This window comes from Typopeltis vanoorti, chromosome 5 (genome assembly GCF_054136105.1).
Source record: "Typopeltis vanoorti isolate ZY-2024b chromosome 5, IOZ_Tvanoo_1.0, whole genome shotgun sequence".
Classification (NCBI taxonomy): Eukaryota; Metazoa; Arthropoda; class Arachnida; order Uropygi; family Thelyphonidae; genus Typopeltis; species Typopeltis vanoorti.
In genome coordinates, this window is record NC_143553.1 from 104745064 (window position 1) to 104763143 (window position 18080).

The 18080-nt window shown below is 34.2% G+C and overlaps 1 protein-coding gene across 1 annotated transcript in view; it reads left to right on the forward strand.

The window, feature by feature from the left end:
• The window catches only part of Iswi (nucleosome-remodeling ATPase imitation SWI), a 365763-nt gene that overhangs the window by 283492 nt on the left and 64191 nt on the right, over positions 1 to 18080 (forward strand). Inside the window, exon 16 of the mRNA XM_090392651.1 lies at positions 7238 to 7357. Within this exon, the coding sequence (XP_090248777.1) occupies positions 7238 to 7357 (120 nt within the window). The remainder of the gene's footprint in view (positions 1 to 7237; positions 7358 to 18080) is intronic.

The following is an 18080-nucleotide window of genomic DNA, read 5'->3' on the forward strand; positions in this document are numbered from 1 at the left end:
TCGAGATTTTACCAAACCATTTTGGTAAATGCCAGCATTTAACACCAATTGGTAAAAGCCCAAGTACAGTGCAAGTATAGATGGGTGTGAGCGGCTACAATCTAGAATCAGGTTAGGTTCTAAAAACATACTCTCTAACAAAATGTTAGAATAAAAATACCAGATATTGATAGGGCGAAGATGGATCAAAAATCAATAATAGCCGTTATCACAGACATTAAAGGCGAAGAATTTTATGAACTTGGCACTAAGTTGGGTAAACTAAAAGTGTTGTACACAAGAAACCAATTTACCTTGTGCAAAGAAAATTTTTTAAGCATAGAAGTTGGAAAGAAAGAAATAAGTGCACGTGAAGTGGTAAAAAAGCTTTCTTTAGTTGATGGACAAGGATTCCAAAAATGCAACTGTTGTTACAAATTCTGAAGATAACTTACAGAAAGCTATTTTAGATCTAAATGAGATATCCAAAGATTATGGTATGATAATATTAACAGAAAAATCAAAAACTATGGCCTTTAAAGGACAAGATCCAGCAAGAACTAAAATAGTAATAGATAACAAGATCTTAGAACAGGTGAATTCATTTAACTACCTAGGATGTATGATCACATATGAAAAAGATATAAATGTAAAAATTGCAAAATATTTAAAAATAACAGGTGTAATTAACTCTATATTTAAACCAAACAAAAAAAAAAACAAACCAGACTAAAAGTATACAATACATTAGCCCTACCAGTCTTAATGTATGGAAGCGAAATCTGGACAATAAAACAAAAAGACAAAGATTAACAACAGCAGAAATTAAGTTTATGAGAAAAACTGTAAAGTATACCCTATTTAATCAGAAACTAAGATATTATGAAATAATTAAATCAAGAACCAGTAATAGAAAAAATTAAAAAATAGAAACATAAATGGATGGAACACATTCAAAGAATGAAATCAGAAAGATTACCAAAACAAGCCTTAAAGTACAAGCCATTAGGAAAAAGAAAACCAGGATGTCCTCTTAAACGATTCAACGATGACTTCTAAGGCCGGAGCAGGCCATGCTAGGCCTAAATCCTTGATACGCATGATGATGAAATTATTATAATGTAAACAGAACGGGCTTTTACCAATTGTTGTTGGTAAATGCTGGCATTTACCAAAATGGTTTGGTAAAACCCCAAAATGAAAGCTTTTACAAGCATTTTTCAGACTTTTACCACCTCACTATGGTAAATGCTAGTATTTACCAATTTTCAAGCTTTTACAGTAACATACATATATATATATATATATATATATATATATATATTTTTTTTTTTTTTTTTTTTTTTTTTTTTTTTTTTCATGCCTGAATGAAACTACGAAAATGGTGATACTGTATTCTATACTAAAACAGCACCATATTTAGAAGAATTTGTGTAATTGAACATTTCTGGAATATATTTGTCTCACTGTATTTCTAGGAACTGACAATAATGAATGGTTTGCTCTTGTCATCCATGATATACAAGAGTGGTTTTTTAACTTTTTAGTTGATAACAGATTTGGATCTTGGATATTATTATAAAAATCAGTTAACTTAAGAGTGAGAGACATAGTAAATTCCAAATTAACATCGTTATTTACAAACAATAATAATAGTGTAAATTTAGACTTGGACATACCTTATGTTCAAGGTATTGCTTGGACATAAACAATGTTTGCTTTGCGAGAGTTATATACAAATCTGCATTATAAATAAAATCTTATAATCTAAAGTGAAAAGGGCCCACAAACTTAATATCGAACAAAGAACATAAACATTACATACTTTGTATTTCTTCTCTTCAGGATCACAGGATTTGATGCAAATTCATAAACAAAAGCTGTTAACTCCAAACTTATCAAGAACATTGTCTTCCTTTCTCAATAGTGGCCACTGTTTTTCTTTGAAAATAAAAGAAAAAAAATTGTTGCAACTTGTTATCGTGAGTAAAATAATATTTCTTCATTCATGTCTTCTCTAACATATCAGTTCCTTTTTCTATTTCTTTTGAATATAAAGATAAAGTTCCCTTTTTTTTTGTGGAAGCTTCTTCCTTATCCTTGAATACAAAAGGTTCGTCGCTTCCAAGTTGAGAATGTTTAACTAGAATAAGTTTGCTGTGCAATGTATCTAAAGGAACTGTCCGTTGCTTCAGGCTAAACTATATAATTCTTCTTATCACTTTTATCTAATCAGTTTCCTTTGCAAATTCACCTGTTAATTTTCAGATAATTGTTTATTTCCCTCATAATGCTCTTTTCCACTTTTTGCTTAAGGAACATCCTTTCTTTTAAACTATATATTTCTCCCTTAAACTTCTAACTTTCAGAACATATTCTGTTCTTATCAACTTTCTATTTGGAAATACACACCTTGCACAAGTGTACGGTTGATAAGAGGCTCAGCAAATGACATGGCTGAGACGAAAGTAAAATCTTCATGTTGTTTTAAACAAGACTGTAGTTCTTTATTAGCATGAAAATATCATCGGAAAGTTCAATATTTTCTTCTCTTGTGTGTTTTAAGTTACATAATTAAAACTAAATTTGAGGTGAGACTTTTTTTACTAATAAATATCATTTAAATAGTTTGCAACATGCCTTAACTATACAAAGATTTCATTTATGTGAAACATTAATAATTACTTATGATTATTACATTTAGAAAATGTTTACGTATATAATACAACCAAGTTTTCCTTTTTTATTTCTTTATCCAGAATCGGCTGTCACTAAAAATTAAAAAAAGTATGATAATCGGGTATCTCTAAATAAAAGATATCCTACACGATAGGAAAAGTCAATTTTCTTTAGCACAGCTTTGCTGTTGCGTGATTTTTCATAGGGAATTTTCAGTTTTTTGTTTATAGTGAGTGAGTTCACTATAATGGTGTTTTGCGGCATTGAGTGTGACATAAAATCAGCACCGAGTTTGCTAGTGTGTAGGTTTTAGGCTTTCACTGTTTGCATTAGTGAGCTTAAAATAGCATTGGATCTGTCAGCATTAGGCTGGGACATTCCCATAGTTAGAGTCTGTTAGTTAAAGTATCATTTCCTTATAGTGATGTCTGTTGTAAATGACAATATGCCCTTTCTTCAGAAAATGATTTCCATTTCACATGGAAAGCATGTAGCAAAATCAGCTACTGTTGGCATGCAAATACCACAAGTAAATATAAATATGTGCATACAGTTTTGAGTATAACTTGAATGACAACAAGACCAAGTTATAATGTATATTCCTTTACAGTTCAGCGAACAAAGTGATATTTTGCTTTTCTTTTAAACATTTCCTGCTGTGAAATGTGATAGGAAATGTTTTACGTGACGTTTCACCATGCTTTTACATACGTAATAGCTAGTGTCTAAGAAGAAGAAATTTCATAGTTGATTTTTTTTTTTTTTTTTTTTTTTTTTTTTTTTTTTTTTTTGCTGTGAGTTGTTTGACAGAATTTTACACGTTTATATTTTCTTGTTCATGGTTGCTTTGCTTGATAAATTGAAACAATGCTTTTTTTTTAATATATCTAAAGCACATACACAAAAAGTCATAAACCTTATAGCAGATCAGTGCCATTTTTGGACATGAGGATAAGAAAAAGGATAGAATCTATAGGTTTTTTTTTAAAACAACTGAAGGTTGTATTCTTTTGGAAAGGTATAGTTTGAGAAACTGTTCCCAAGAAGGTGGAATAAAAGAAGAGTCAGAGAAGTTGATTTGGCAAGTTTCAAGCTTGACTGTAAATGAGTGTTGGTTAGCAGAAGCTCATGTTATAATTTTTGGAAGAAAGGGGGGGAATGATCTGATAGTGGCCAATTCAGAAGAGTACTGTTTGTAAAAGTATCCATAGAACTGACATAAGGCAGAAGCTGAACTTCTATAGGAAGGATTGAGGTAGATCGGTAAGAGAGGGATCACTGATTAACAGAATTGCTCTCTTCTGGATAGCATCGAGCAATCATAGAGAGGATTTTGGTGCACCACCTGAAATATGTGCACAGTATTCCATTGTTGAGCAGATTGAGAATTTGTATAGAGTTTGGAGCTGTAAAGGTGTAATATAGTATTGAGTGGAAAGTGCACTGAGATTTTTGGTGGTTGTAGAAGCTCTCGTCAAGAAGTGTTTGTGACAGGAAAGGTTGGAGATATAGGTTAGTTCAAAAAAGGAAATCTGATCATGTTTGGATATCTGGATATTATTTAACATTGGGTTGGAGGGGGGGGGGGGGGCTCTTTCTTGCAATAGATCAGACAAGATTGAGTTTTGGTGGTATCGAAGTCTACAAGGTTGTCCTTGCCCCATTGAATTATAGCTAGGAGATTGTAGTTCAGGCCATTGGTCATGGTAGTTCTTGATGATTCTTAAAATTGAATACTACAAGATTTCTCAAATCAATAAGAGGAAAACAGTGTACTGCCATTGGAAAATCTATGGATAGGATTTGAAGTCTGTGAGAGCAGGTCATTATATACAAGAGGAAGAGAGTAAGTGAAAGTTTGGAACCTTGAAGTACTCCTGCATTTGGGGGGGGGGTCTGATGACAGTAAACTGTCCACCATGACATGTAATGAGTGACAGTGAGAAAGTAGGTGATCCAGCTACAGCAGTTGGTGTCTAAGTGTGGTATGCGTACCCCCGGGGGTATGCAAAAGGTCGTTAGGGGGTACGGCAATTTTCGGCTATGCATAATTAATGGAGTCATTATATTTTTCAACAAACAATGCAATTAGAGATAACCTGGATAAAACTGCACTAACTAATGAATCACATCCCCTCTCCAACAGAAACTGTTTTATAGACCAAGCAAAATCACATGTTGCCGGTGGAACATATGGTTTTGCTTGACACCACCCCCAGTCGTTAACGTGTTAAAACTAAGAAATATATAGTGAATGTGTTTCAGATATTATGGAATTCGGTTGAAGGAAAATAGCATTTCAACTCAACTGTTGAAATGCTAATTTGTCTTTGGTTTCCGCGATCTTTTGTTAATACCGCACCAATCATATGCAGTTCTTCGCTGCTCTACATATCTCAAGTCTTGTAAATTACTGGTAATTTTTGCTTGAAATAATGGGAAAGAAGATGACACTATTTGGGTAGATGACTTTCATGATGCACACAAAGAAAATGTTCTTGATGCCAAAAGTAGTGATAGCGAGTAGGAGCTTCTTGGTAAGTGGCACCATTTTCAGTTTTTTTCTGGAACTTTAGTTTCCGAAAATTCCCGCATGTATCTCGCAACACGATGCTTGAAATAATGGGAAAGAAGGTGACACTATTTGGGTAGATGACTTTCACGATGCACATAAAGAAACTGTTCTTGATGCCAAAAGTAGTGATAGTGAGTAGGAGCTTCTTGGTAAGTTGCACCATTTTCAGTTTTTTTCTGAAACTTTAGTTTCCGAAAATTCCCGCACGTATCTCGCAACACGATTTTTTAGCTTTAATTTTGGGAAAAAGTTAGAGTTATAATCGAGTAAATACAGTATTTTTTTTTTTTTAGCTTTCAAATTCTTACGTATGATCATTGGTTAAAGATTGGATTTATAAAACCCCCAAAAGAGAGCAATATAGCAAATACAAGTAGCTGTAAGCAACAAGAAAACGTTGATATTGCATCTGGATCAAATGAAATTGATAAGCGTGCATCGTCTGACATCTCTAGAGAACCAAAATTTAAAAATAAATCATTTTTTGTTTACATGAACATATAAATTCGAATAAAATAGATATTTAATTTTAATTAACATTTTTAATTTATTTATTTATTTTTTAATTAATTAATTAGGGGTACTTGGTAGTAATGAAAATTTAAGAAGGGGTACGTGGATATCTGAAGTTTGAGAAACACTGAGCTACAGAGTGTGGAAAGCAGTCCATTGAATGGCAGTTTGCTGAGTAGGTAAGTTTCACAGTGGGTGGTGAAAGCTAATTGCTGGGGATTGTAAATGGCAGAATCTGTATTGCTGGTCACTGATTAGTTGGTAGGTCTCTGTGTGTGGTGCAGGAGTTGGTTGTCGATAATCTCCATAATTTTAGAGTGAACTGAAGTGAGAGCAGTTGGACTATAGTTTGTTGGCTGACTTTTATCACCTTTCTTGGATGAGCTGGATGTGGTCCTGTTTCCATACTGTAGGGTAGATGCCAGTTGAATAGAATAGATTGAAGAAGCAATGTAGGATATGTGTTCTGGGACACAAGTTTTTAACACAATAGATGAGATACCATTAGGACTGGTTGCCTTGTATCTCTTTTAAAAATCTGATTGGGATTTGGTGATGATTCTTTTAACCACTGTTACAAGCTGCAGTATAATCACAGTGAGCAGTTGGAGTTTTGGTCTTGAGCTATTCGTGGATTGCAATGTCTTTCTGTTACTGTGTTGACACACTTTTTTGAGAACCAAGACTTGGATAGTGTTTGTGGATTTGGGGTCAGATGAGGGATGAACGCCTTCATTCCTGTGTAAGGATAATTTCTCTTATGTTTGGTCTGAGTGGATGTTTGGATCAGGAGAACTGAAACCAATATTCAGACCATGGAAAGGAGGAATAGAGGTCATCCCATTTGGCACCCTTCTATTATCAAAGGACATGAGACTGAAAACTACTGGGTTAAGATTTTCTGTGCAAATGTATGCAGTTGTGATATAAGTTGGAAGAGATCAAGTGGAGATTGTCTGTTATTCTGGTAGGAAATTGATCTGTGGTAGGTCACTGTAATAGCAAATACCTTGACATCCCTGCCTGCTTGATCAGTGAAACTGGAGAAGAGAAGCCAATTTGAGTTGTGGACGTATGACCTCAAGCTTTGGGGATAGTTAAAGAGGTCATAGTGGTTAACAGGGTTTGAAGAGCAATGGAGACAGCAAATGAAAGTAGTGGGTTGGTTTGGTAGAGAAATTTTGAGCCAAAGCAGATCACATGGGCAAGGGGTTGATTTTACGATTGCTGACATAAAATAGTTATAGTCTTTGCAAAAAATATCGACATTTGGTGAAGGTGGGCAATTTCTAATAATAGCATTCAATTTTTAAACAATGGAAGTAAGCCAGAGGAGAAACAAAAAATTTCATTAATACCTTATATTAGTAATTTTTGCTAATACATTCAGAAATGAAGTTTGCTGCTGATATTTAATACTTATATTGATCTTTACTTGAAATTTTATGAAATAAGATATTGATCACATGTGTATACATTTCTCTCCCCCAGACTGTAGATCTTCAGAAGCGACTGGAATCAATGGGTGAAAGTTCCTTAAGGAATTTTACTCTTGATACTCCTGAAAGTGTTTACAGATTTGAAGGAGAAGATTATAGAGAAAAGCAAAAGGTAAATTTGTCTATTTTGAAGTATTGTTATACGAATATCTTCCATCCTTAGTAATTCATTTTAATGACTGATAAACTAATTAAATTTTATAAAACTTTATTCATCCTCTTTATATATTGTATAAGTACATGAAATAAAGCGATTAGATTTATAACACAGTAATTGAAAACATTTTGATATGAAATATGGATAGCTTTAGCTCGTGTTTGGATAACCATGTGTAGTTCAGAAAATGTCAAAAGTGATTTAGTTTTCAGTCACTTCAAGATTAGTGTTTCCATGCTTATTCCCTTCAGTTAGTAGCATCAGAAAAAAAATCAAATTGACAACTGTATTGTTTGATTGAACTATGGTAATTAACATCATTACTTTAACAAATATAAATGTGTTCTTCTGATATTAGTTGAATTACAGTTAGTTTTATACTTATTGGTATCCTTTGAGAGAAGAGAAGAAAAGAATATTTAAGCAAGAAGGTAATAGTAACTATATTAAGCTCTCTTTTATATAGCCTTTTTATTAGGTGAAATACTCAACTTCCACTGTAGTAATCTTACTACCTCATTAGCTTTAATGAAGTGCCAGAGCCTCAGCAATAATATAGAACTTAAAAGAAATTCATTAATATCAAACCTTCCAGTACAATAAACTATTTCTTTGGTTCCTACAAGTTTTTTATATGAGAAGTAGCCACTTAACAGCTCTTTCACTTCACTTAAATTTTGAATGAAAATGGACTTTGATTTAAATTCAACACCCAAGGCCAACTTCATAAGGTTTGACCATTACAGCTGTGGATGTGAGCTGTGCATTGTCTTTTTCTTGTCTGTTCCTAGCCTTTTCTCGTGAATTTTTTTGTGTACTAATTTTTTTGGCATAGAGTGTAGCATTTGGCCCTTTAGAAGAATATTGATCATTGTTATCCCTTTTACTGATGTCTTGATTTTTTCTAGCTGATAGAATTACTTTTGCCTTCTTTGGAGGACAAGATTCAAGATCTCTTCCAAAGAAGGCAAACCCACTGTGAAATAGTCATAACTCACTGTCATCTTTAATTTGTAGTGATAGATCCAAGTCTAATTATTAATCATATCATATCAGAAAATTGGGTAGATTCTTTTTGAAATGCTCTAAACACTTTCAAAATTTGACATTGAATGTATTTTTGTTCCATTGTCAACAAACACAACACCCACTTTGCAGACATCTTTGCATACCCAATTCTTGGTTAGAATACATTGCACCCATTCAGTTGAGATGTCCATAGCCTTGCCAGTCTTGCTCATTTTAATTTGGCAGTCTTTCGACACTTGCATGGATTTTTTTCCCCAGTAGTTTCTTCATTTGTGGGTGTGGATGATTGTCCACTGCGAGGGTCATCTTCTAAGTTCTGTTTGTCATATTTAAATAGAGCTATCCCCCCCTTCTTTTTTTAAATCAAAAATGAAGGAGCAGATTATCCATGTCTGTTTTAATTTCATTTAGAGTGATACCTTTCTTTATGAAATATTAGATGACAGCCAATGCTCAATTTTTTTTTTTTTTAATTGCTTAACATGCTTACTTCAATGATTTAAAATTACTTGACAGATAATTATGACAATTCTTACCTATTCATACCAAAGATGGAAGGAAGGTTAGAATGCCAAAAACATTTTGGCAATTTAGGTGACAAACATTTTCAAACACCCTCTCACATTGAAGGTCTGTTGCCCTCAAGGAGTTGACCTTGCCATTTAAAATCAGTGAAATGAACAAATCACCAGCAGAAATAAAAAAAATACCCAAACACATGAAAAACCAAATACCTGAAACGCAGATACCAAGAACCAGATATCCCTGCTAGCCATCTCTAAAACATGCACACATCCTGCCTCCAACATCAAAAAACACACTTGTTCTTCCTGTCACCACAAAAAAAAGTTTTACTATACACACCTGCCTCATCCTTCTGTCCTCTCTGAAGACACCATATCCCTGCATTCTATTCCTATGACCATATTATCATGATCATTGTCAACCAAGTCTCACTAAGCTAATGCCTATAACTTTTGGCCAAGTTGTGCTAACCAATGCCAAAAACGTCTCGCCCTTATTTTGAATACTTCTGGCATTAGTATACATAAACTGCAATATACTCTTCACCCCACAACCTCCCTTACACCTCGTGTTGCTTAGCATCACGTGACTACTGTCCCACTTACAAACCTCTAGAATGCTTGGACCCCGCTCATCTTCATTTCCCCCCCCCCCCCCCCGAACATTCTAGTTTCTTTGATTCTGAACAACACTTTCTCAAGGCTGCTGACTCATGTTTATTGTTGAATACTGTAACTACTCCTTCCTTTCATTGATCATTATTGCCTGGATGTTACAATCTCATATTTGGAATTTGAATGTATATATTTAAAATACTGATGGTGATTCCAGCCCTCCACACACACACACACACTTTGTCTTCTTTGTTTCAGTAACACCAATTATGTCAACATGGTACTTATCTAATTTTGTTGCCAGTACCGCTTTTTTTTATCAATATTTCTTAAATTGATAATGTTTAATTTGAATTCTGCTGATGTTAAATGGGAGTTTGTTCCATTAGCTGACTTCAGTATTTGTCCTAGTTCTCTGATGAAACAGTGGGGCCTTGTTAAATAGAGCAATGCCTCAGCCATCATAAAATTCCATCATCTTCTAGCATTATTTTGTTTTGACTTCAGCCAATAAGAATACAGTTTGATCAGCTAAATCTAAATTTTCCATCTCATTTTAGTTAGTTCACTATGCAGGTATATACCTACTAAAAGAGTATACCATGAAAAGGAGAGGACTGGACATTAATTCACAAGCCCTGGTCAGTTCTTCACATTCCTTAAAAGGCTATTCAGAGTCTCTGCCCAGTTACATAGCTTCAACCCTAGCAACCTCTTTAAATTTACATATCAAAACTTGCTTGTGATCCTGGGAATATGTTGTTAATATGAAAGTCAGTAAACTCCTGTTTTGTTTACTGCTTTGAGTGTGTTTATTATTTACTTTCATCTATTAAAAATCACATAGGTTTTTCACAGGTTATAGGTTAGGTTCATATCGTGAGTATCATTTAAGTATCTCTGGTTCGTCTGTCATAATACCATTATTCCCCAAACTATTGATACTCATATTACATTCACTTATCTTTATCTCTAAAATAAGACAAGAGAAATTGTGATACAAAAGAAACAGTGCTTAAGGGTCAAGGCTGGATAACTAGGAGACCTCCACGTGGTCCTTTTGGAAATTGCAGAGAACCAACCAGGACTTCTGGTCCGATATCCAGTCCTCACCTTCTCGTAATGCACCCTGTTGGGTAATGACCTGGATACTGAATGAATAAGGATAAGCTGGCAATTTGGAATTTAGCTGACTAAATTGTATTCTTATTGGCTTCAAATATAACTCGAAATGATGGTACAACATGATGGAATTACATGCCAGCTGGGACGTCTCCGGGTTAAACAGAGCCCCTGTTGTTTTCATCAGGGAACCAAGTGAAAAAAATCTTCCAACATCATTCTCTAATCCAGAGTAATTTATTAATAAGGTGTGACACCTTTTGGCAACTCGTATAGGTAAATATGACTTCTGCATTGCTTCAACCTTGGTATCACCTCTGGGTCTGGCTCCCACTGAAGAGACCTCAATAAAGGTCAAAACCAGTCTTGGTAGTGACCCTTCCCATAATGCATAGCATTATACATGTCTGCAAGGAGATGTGCTTTGCATTATGGGATACTAAGGCAAGTGGTGTGAAGTTTGATCCACCTTTGCCACGAGTTGCCCAAGTCCAGAAGATACTTCAGGTGCAAACTTTGTTTGCTTACACTTGGATAAAGGATTAAACTAAATATATAATTGATAGTCTAACCAAGTGAAAAAACTTCCAACACTGAGCTACATGTGCTCTGCATAATTCAGGAGGCCTGGTCAGGGAGAGAGGGGATCAAATTCCAGATGATTGGAGTAGAGCACTTATAGTACTCATCTATAAAAATACAGGAAATAAAGCTGAATGTCAGAATTACAGGGGAGTTTCTCTACTGAGTGTTCTTGGTAAGAGACAAAGACAATGAAAATAGGCAGAAACATTGAAAACATCAACTGCATCCTGAATGAAGATCCTATAGAACGAGTAAAATATTTCGGCTATTTAGGCACAATTATTAGTGAAGATGGTAAATTAAATTTGGAAATAGACAGCAGAATTAGCAACGCTGGTATGGTAGGAAGTCAGTTGAATAAATTTATCTGGAATAAGAGAGAGATTAATTAAAACACTAAATTAGCTGTATACAAGACAGTGTTCAGACCAATTTTAACTTATGGATCTGAGAGCTTGGTTAAAAATAAAACTCTTGATCAAAGACTTGAGACCACAGAGTCTCCTGAGAAAGATTAGAGGACTGAACAGATGGCATCAATGGCAGTATCATATTAAAAATGAGGCTATTGGGAAAGAACTTGATATTATTAGCATTCAGGAATGTTGTTAGCAATGTTAATCTCAGGTGGTATGGCCACTTAAACAGAATGGAAGAGGAAAGATTAGTTAAAGAAGTGTTCTTTGCCAGATGGCAAGAAAAAGACCCAGAGGAAGATCAAGATGTAGGTAGATTGATACATTAAAAAGTGCCTTAGAAGACAGAAATATAAGCTCTGATGATATTGGAATGTTGATAGATAACAAGATAATCTGGAGGAAAATTGTTAATAGGAAGTTTGTAATGATATAACTTTTCATGTAGTACTACCATAATAATCTATATGCCCCCTGAGGTTATATATCAAGAATTTGATGATGAAGAAACAGTGTTTAAATAAATAACTATACCAACTTAATTATTTACAAAAAGAAAACTGTAAGAGATTACACTTCCTCACACACTCATCCACTTGAAATTTAAATTCAGGAATTAAAAATTCCAGCAACAAAGCAAAAGGAACAAATTCCTTTACCAATCCTCTCTAGGATTAAACAACTATACTGTACTCCCACAGATGCGAGACCCTTCCACACTTCTGCACATGTCAAAAGAAGGAGAATCCATTCCGATAGTAGGATAATCAATGTGTTTCGTGGGATGAGTTTTTATTACTGCATGCCAGAAAATTAACTTTTCTTTTATGAAAATTCTAGTTCTTAAAGTGGTAACTATTTTGCTTGTACAACAGTTGGAAAATTTATGTATAAAGCACGTGACATTTCCATGTTGGCCCATTCATGTATACTTTATTTCTTTCTCCCTTGCAGCATGTATTGATTATTCTTGGCACAAAGCCAAGGTCGGTTCTAAAAAATATGGACGTACAATAGCTTTTCACACAAACAAACAAAGGAAACACATTCCTTTCGCAATCCTTGCTAGAATTAAAACAACTATTGTACATTAATGCAATTACTTCCAATGACATATGACCAGGAATATTTATCTCACTTCAGAAAATTATGTTTTTTATAGTGTAACATCACATCTTAGTATTTCTTGGAATTAAGTTCTCTGTTGATAAACGTAATTATTATTTGTTATTCATTGGTGAATATATTTTTAATTACTTAAACTTCTTTTCTTTGCATGTATTTTGAACATATTTCTAATCTTTGTCTTTTTTTAAGTCAATCAAATCTTTTGTAAAATCAAGAAAGGCTACATTTTAATTTTTTTTGGTGAAACAAAACATCATTTTGTATGTTTTTATGAGTGTTAACATCACATCTTGGTATTTCTTAAAATTAAGTTCTAAAATCAAGGAAAAGAAGGAGTAGCCATAGTATTCAACACAAAATACGAGGCTATTCTTGAATGGCAGGCAGTCTCAAGTAGAGTGATATTTGTTCAAATATCACTCTACTTGACAAATATCAGAATGGTATTCCCCATTCTGATATTTGTGGGCAAATATCAGAATGGGGAATTGGACAATGAGACTTATTTGTGCCTATGGTCCCACAGAAGGTTCTACTAAGGTAAAAGTGGAGGAATTTTTTGATGCTTTAGAAAAAACAAATGACACAATGAAAAAGGAAAAGTTGGTCCTTGTTGGGGATCTAAATAGCAGAGTAGGAAATGATTGTGAGACATAAAAATATTTTGGGAAAATTTGGAGAAAAGAGCAAAGCTAATAATAATGGCAAATATCTGTTGGTTTTCTGCTCGGGTCATGGACTAGTTATTACTAACACCATGTTCCAACATAAAAATGTGCACAAATTCACATGGAGAGAAGAGGCAAGGAATAAGAAAATTCTCATTGTCTATGTTATTGTTGATAGTGATGTTTTCTCCGTGTGCAGGACACCAGAGTGTACAGAGGATTTGAAATTGGAATCGATCACTATTTAGTCTTGAGCAGGATAAAATTGAATTTCGTATTGAAAAGAATAACATGTAAGAAAGTTTTAAAGCGAATAAAAGTTGAGAACAGGAACCAAACTTTGGAGATTCTATGGCAAGCTTTGAAGAAAACCCTGATGGATTCAGCCAGAGAGGCATGTGGTAAGGTTGTTTGCAAGGATAGAAAATCAGAACTCCATGGTGGACACAGGAAGTTAAAGAGGCAGTGAAGGAAAAGAAGAAAGCATATCAAAAGTTCCTGGCAAATAAGTCAGATTGTGCTCTTAGAGAATACAGAGACAAATGTAAGAAAGCTAAACACTGTGTAAAGCTAGCTAAACAAAAGTCAATGGAGGACTTTGGCAAGAACATAGAAAATAAATATCATGAAGGTGGTGAGATATTTTGGAGGTTGTTGAAGAAGCTTAGAAATGGAGGAAAGAGTGCTGTAAAAGGAGTAAGAGATGATAAAGGTTACATCTAAATAGGAGAAAAAGATATCGTTGAAGTATGATGTAGTAACTTTGAAAAATTGCTAAATGAAACAAGCAGTGATAACATCGTGGTAATAAACACACAACAGGCATACAGTTAGGAATGCATATCCATACTTGAAGTAGAAAAAGCCATCATAGGCTTGAAATGTGGAAAGGCAGCAGGAGTAGATGTTATTCGACCAGAAATGCTGAAATATGGTGGTATAAAAATGTTACAGTGGCTGCACTGCATAGTTCAGAAAGCCTGGACAGAGGGACGAATTCCCAATGATTGGAGTAGAGCTCTAATACTACCCATATATAAAAAAGGGAAATAAAACTAAATGTTAGAATTACAGAGGTATTTCATTACTGAGTGTTTCTGGCAAGATCTATGCAAGCATACTTGAGAAACGGTTGAGAAGAATTGTGGAAGAAAAGCTTGGTGAAAAACAAGCTAGATTCAGGCCATATAGAGGCTGTCAGGATCAGATCTTCACTTTACGCCAGATAGTTGAGAAATCATGGGAATATAACAAAGATCTGTATTTAAGTTTTGTCGATCTGGAAAAGGCATATGACAAGGTGCCAAAGAGAAGCTATTCAATATGCTACAGTTATATGGTTAGAAATATACTTTTATTAATACAGACCAGTATTTTACAAATAAACATTTATTAAAACCTACCAGTTTCGCCAGCAAACTGTGTGGCTTTTTCAAGGTATTACGGAGATATGAAAGTAAATGCAAATTAAAAGGAACATAAAAAACGTTGTAAACCTTGAACAGTTATATGGTGTCAATGGGGTATTATATCAAGCAATACTTAGTCTTTATTTGAATTGTAAGTCAGCAGTTAGAATTGAAGGAAGTACAGGGAGATGGCTTAATGTTAAATCTGGTGTCAGACAGGGATGTACATTATCACCTCTGTTATTCATTATCTATATGGATCACATTATGAAGGAAAGTGGTATTAAACATGATATCAGAATTCGAGATGTTAATGTCAGCTCTTTGCTTTATGCAGACGATGTTATACTTCTAAATAAATCTGCTACAAGTTTGCAAGAGTCTCTTGCTAAATTGAATAACTGTTGTAAGAGATATGGTATGAAGGTGAGCATTAAAAAGACAAAGACAATGAAAATAGGTAGAATTGTTGATAATGTCAACTATGTTGTGAACGGGGAACCTGTGGAACAAGTAAACATTTCAGCTACTTAGGCACGATTTTTAGTGAAGATGGTAAATTAAATATGGAAATTGATAACAGAATCAACAAAGCTGGTATGGTAGAAAGTCAATTGAATAAATTCATATGGAATAAAAGAGAAATTAGTCAGAACACTAAATTAGCTGTATACAAGACAGTGTTCAAACCAGTTTTAACTTATGGATCTGAGAGCTGGATCAGAAGTAAAACACTTGACCAAAGACTAGAAACCACAGATATGAGAGTCCTGAGAAAGATTAGATGCATGAACAGATGACATCAATGGCAATATCATATTAAAAATGAGGATATTAGGAAAGAACTTGACATTGTCGGCATCCAGGAATGCATTAGCAGAGCTAATCTCAGGTGGTATGGTCACTTAAACAGAATTGGCGAGGAAAGATTAGCAAAACAAGTGTCTCTGCCAGGTTGGCAGGAAATGACCCAGAGGAAGACCAAAATATAGGTGGATTGATACGGTAGAATGTGCCTTAGACGATAGAAATATAAGATCTGATGATAATGATAATATTGGTGTCTTGACAAGTGACAGACTGATTTAGAAGAAAATTGTGGATAGGAAGTTATTAATGATGTAAATTTTTCATGTGGTACTATCATATCCTGTACACCCCTTGAGGGTACATGTCAGGAATTTGATGATGATGGTGTTACTTAATGTAGTACTGCATTTCTGTAATTATACTGAACAAATTAGAAAAAAGAAAAGAATATTGCAATTTAAGCAGAATGTAGTAATTGTAAAAATTCCAGTATGTGAGCCTGTAACTCTGTAGCCAATATCGCTAGTCTATTTCTCTATAAAGTTGCTTCCAATATTCAGTTTATTCTAAACAAGGAAACAATCACAAGTGGTCATAAAGTGGCAAGTTAAGAGTTGCAGTTAGTACTGTGTGTAATGCCTCCAGTTAACTCGCTGTTGTGAGCTTACTGTAGTAGTAAGTAGTACTTTTTCCAATTTTGGCAAGGTATATAGCAGGGAAGTGTCTGTCTGTGCAGGCCAACCACCAGATAGTATACTAAACAAAATCCAGGGGGTAAAATATTAAGATATTTCTGGATCTACTGATAAGTAACATTACGGTTAGTGACACTGCCAAAATTACCATGCATGTAATTCAGAATTTTTCTATTCTCCTTAGTTGAGTGCACTTATGATCTACCCACTCTCTTTCCTTCTTTTTTTCCCCTCAGCCTTCATATTCTCCACCCCCATCCTCTCCATTACAGATTTATGAAATACGTGTTTCTTGAATTTAATGAAATTCATTTCCATCACTATCCTCAAAACTGTATTTAATCTTCTTTACTGAAACCATCTTTCAGCTTCTTCAACCATTCATTTCACAATTCCCATTGGCATCCACCATGATACTTTTTTTCTTTCTTAAAGGAAGAATTTATGCTATGTCTATGCAAATATCACATGCAAGAGATTATACAATAAGATGTTGTTGTCCCCTACCTCCTTTATCTTTTCAGGATTAAACTTTCCTTACTCCTTTCTGTGTTTCATTATATGCATATACCACTCTCCTCATTTAACGAATCACTCAGATATTTTTTACTTTTTTTTTCTCAAATCTTCCAGGTGTTCTAATTGATACTTTTCTCATTGGTGACTTCACCGTATGCAGTTCAGTTCAGTTTAGCTTAGTTTAGCTACTTTTACTGATGCTGCTAGAAGAGGGGAATTAAGCATTATTCCATCATCACTGCTTCATCTCCCTCATCATTCTCACTCAACTTCACATTCTTTATTGTACAATGAAACCTGTGGAGAATTCATGACTAAACAAACACACGTAATAACCACAGTGATAAGTTTTAATAAGTAAATATTTCATCCTAAGTATCTTAGGACATCGTCAGTACAGTTAATTTAAAAGGAATAACATACAGTTAGGGCATTATGATTACAATGGAATCTTAATATGCGTGCAGTAGTGTCTTATAGAATTAAATTAAAATATATCTGGAGTGAGGGGAAAAAAACAGATTACGTTAAAAAAATTTAGGAATAGCAAGAACGTCATTATGGTTTAGATTTGGTCTGTGAAGTAGGGCTTCAGCACTTTCTTTATATAAACGTTCATGTTTATATAAAGATCTATGTAGAAGTTTGGCCTTTTCCCAAACAATCCTATGATTTGGGTTTTCAACTTTCTTTATATAAACATGAACGTTTATATAAAGAGAAACTAAAACTGCATTAACTCTGGTTATTTCAAGTTTAAAGATACTATTTACAAACAAAAGGCTGGTTTAGCCATGGGCAACCCATTATCGCTAATACTAGCAAACATATATCTGGAATATTTCGAAGAGAAAGCTATCTCCTCTTTTCCTTTAAAACCAAGAATATGGAAAAGATGTATAGATGACATCTTTTTAATCTGGAGCCATGGTCCTGAATCTCTTCAGAACTTCCTTAACCACCTGAATAGTCAACAGCCAAATATAAAATTTACTGTTGAATTAGAAGTTGATAGCTCTCTCCCTTTCTTAGATATTAGACTCACTCCCATTTCTGAAAAATTAAAAATCTCAGTTTACAGGAAACCAACTCATATGAATAGATACCTCCACATGCAGTCCCACCATTATCTACCCCCAAAATTTGGAATCATCTCTA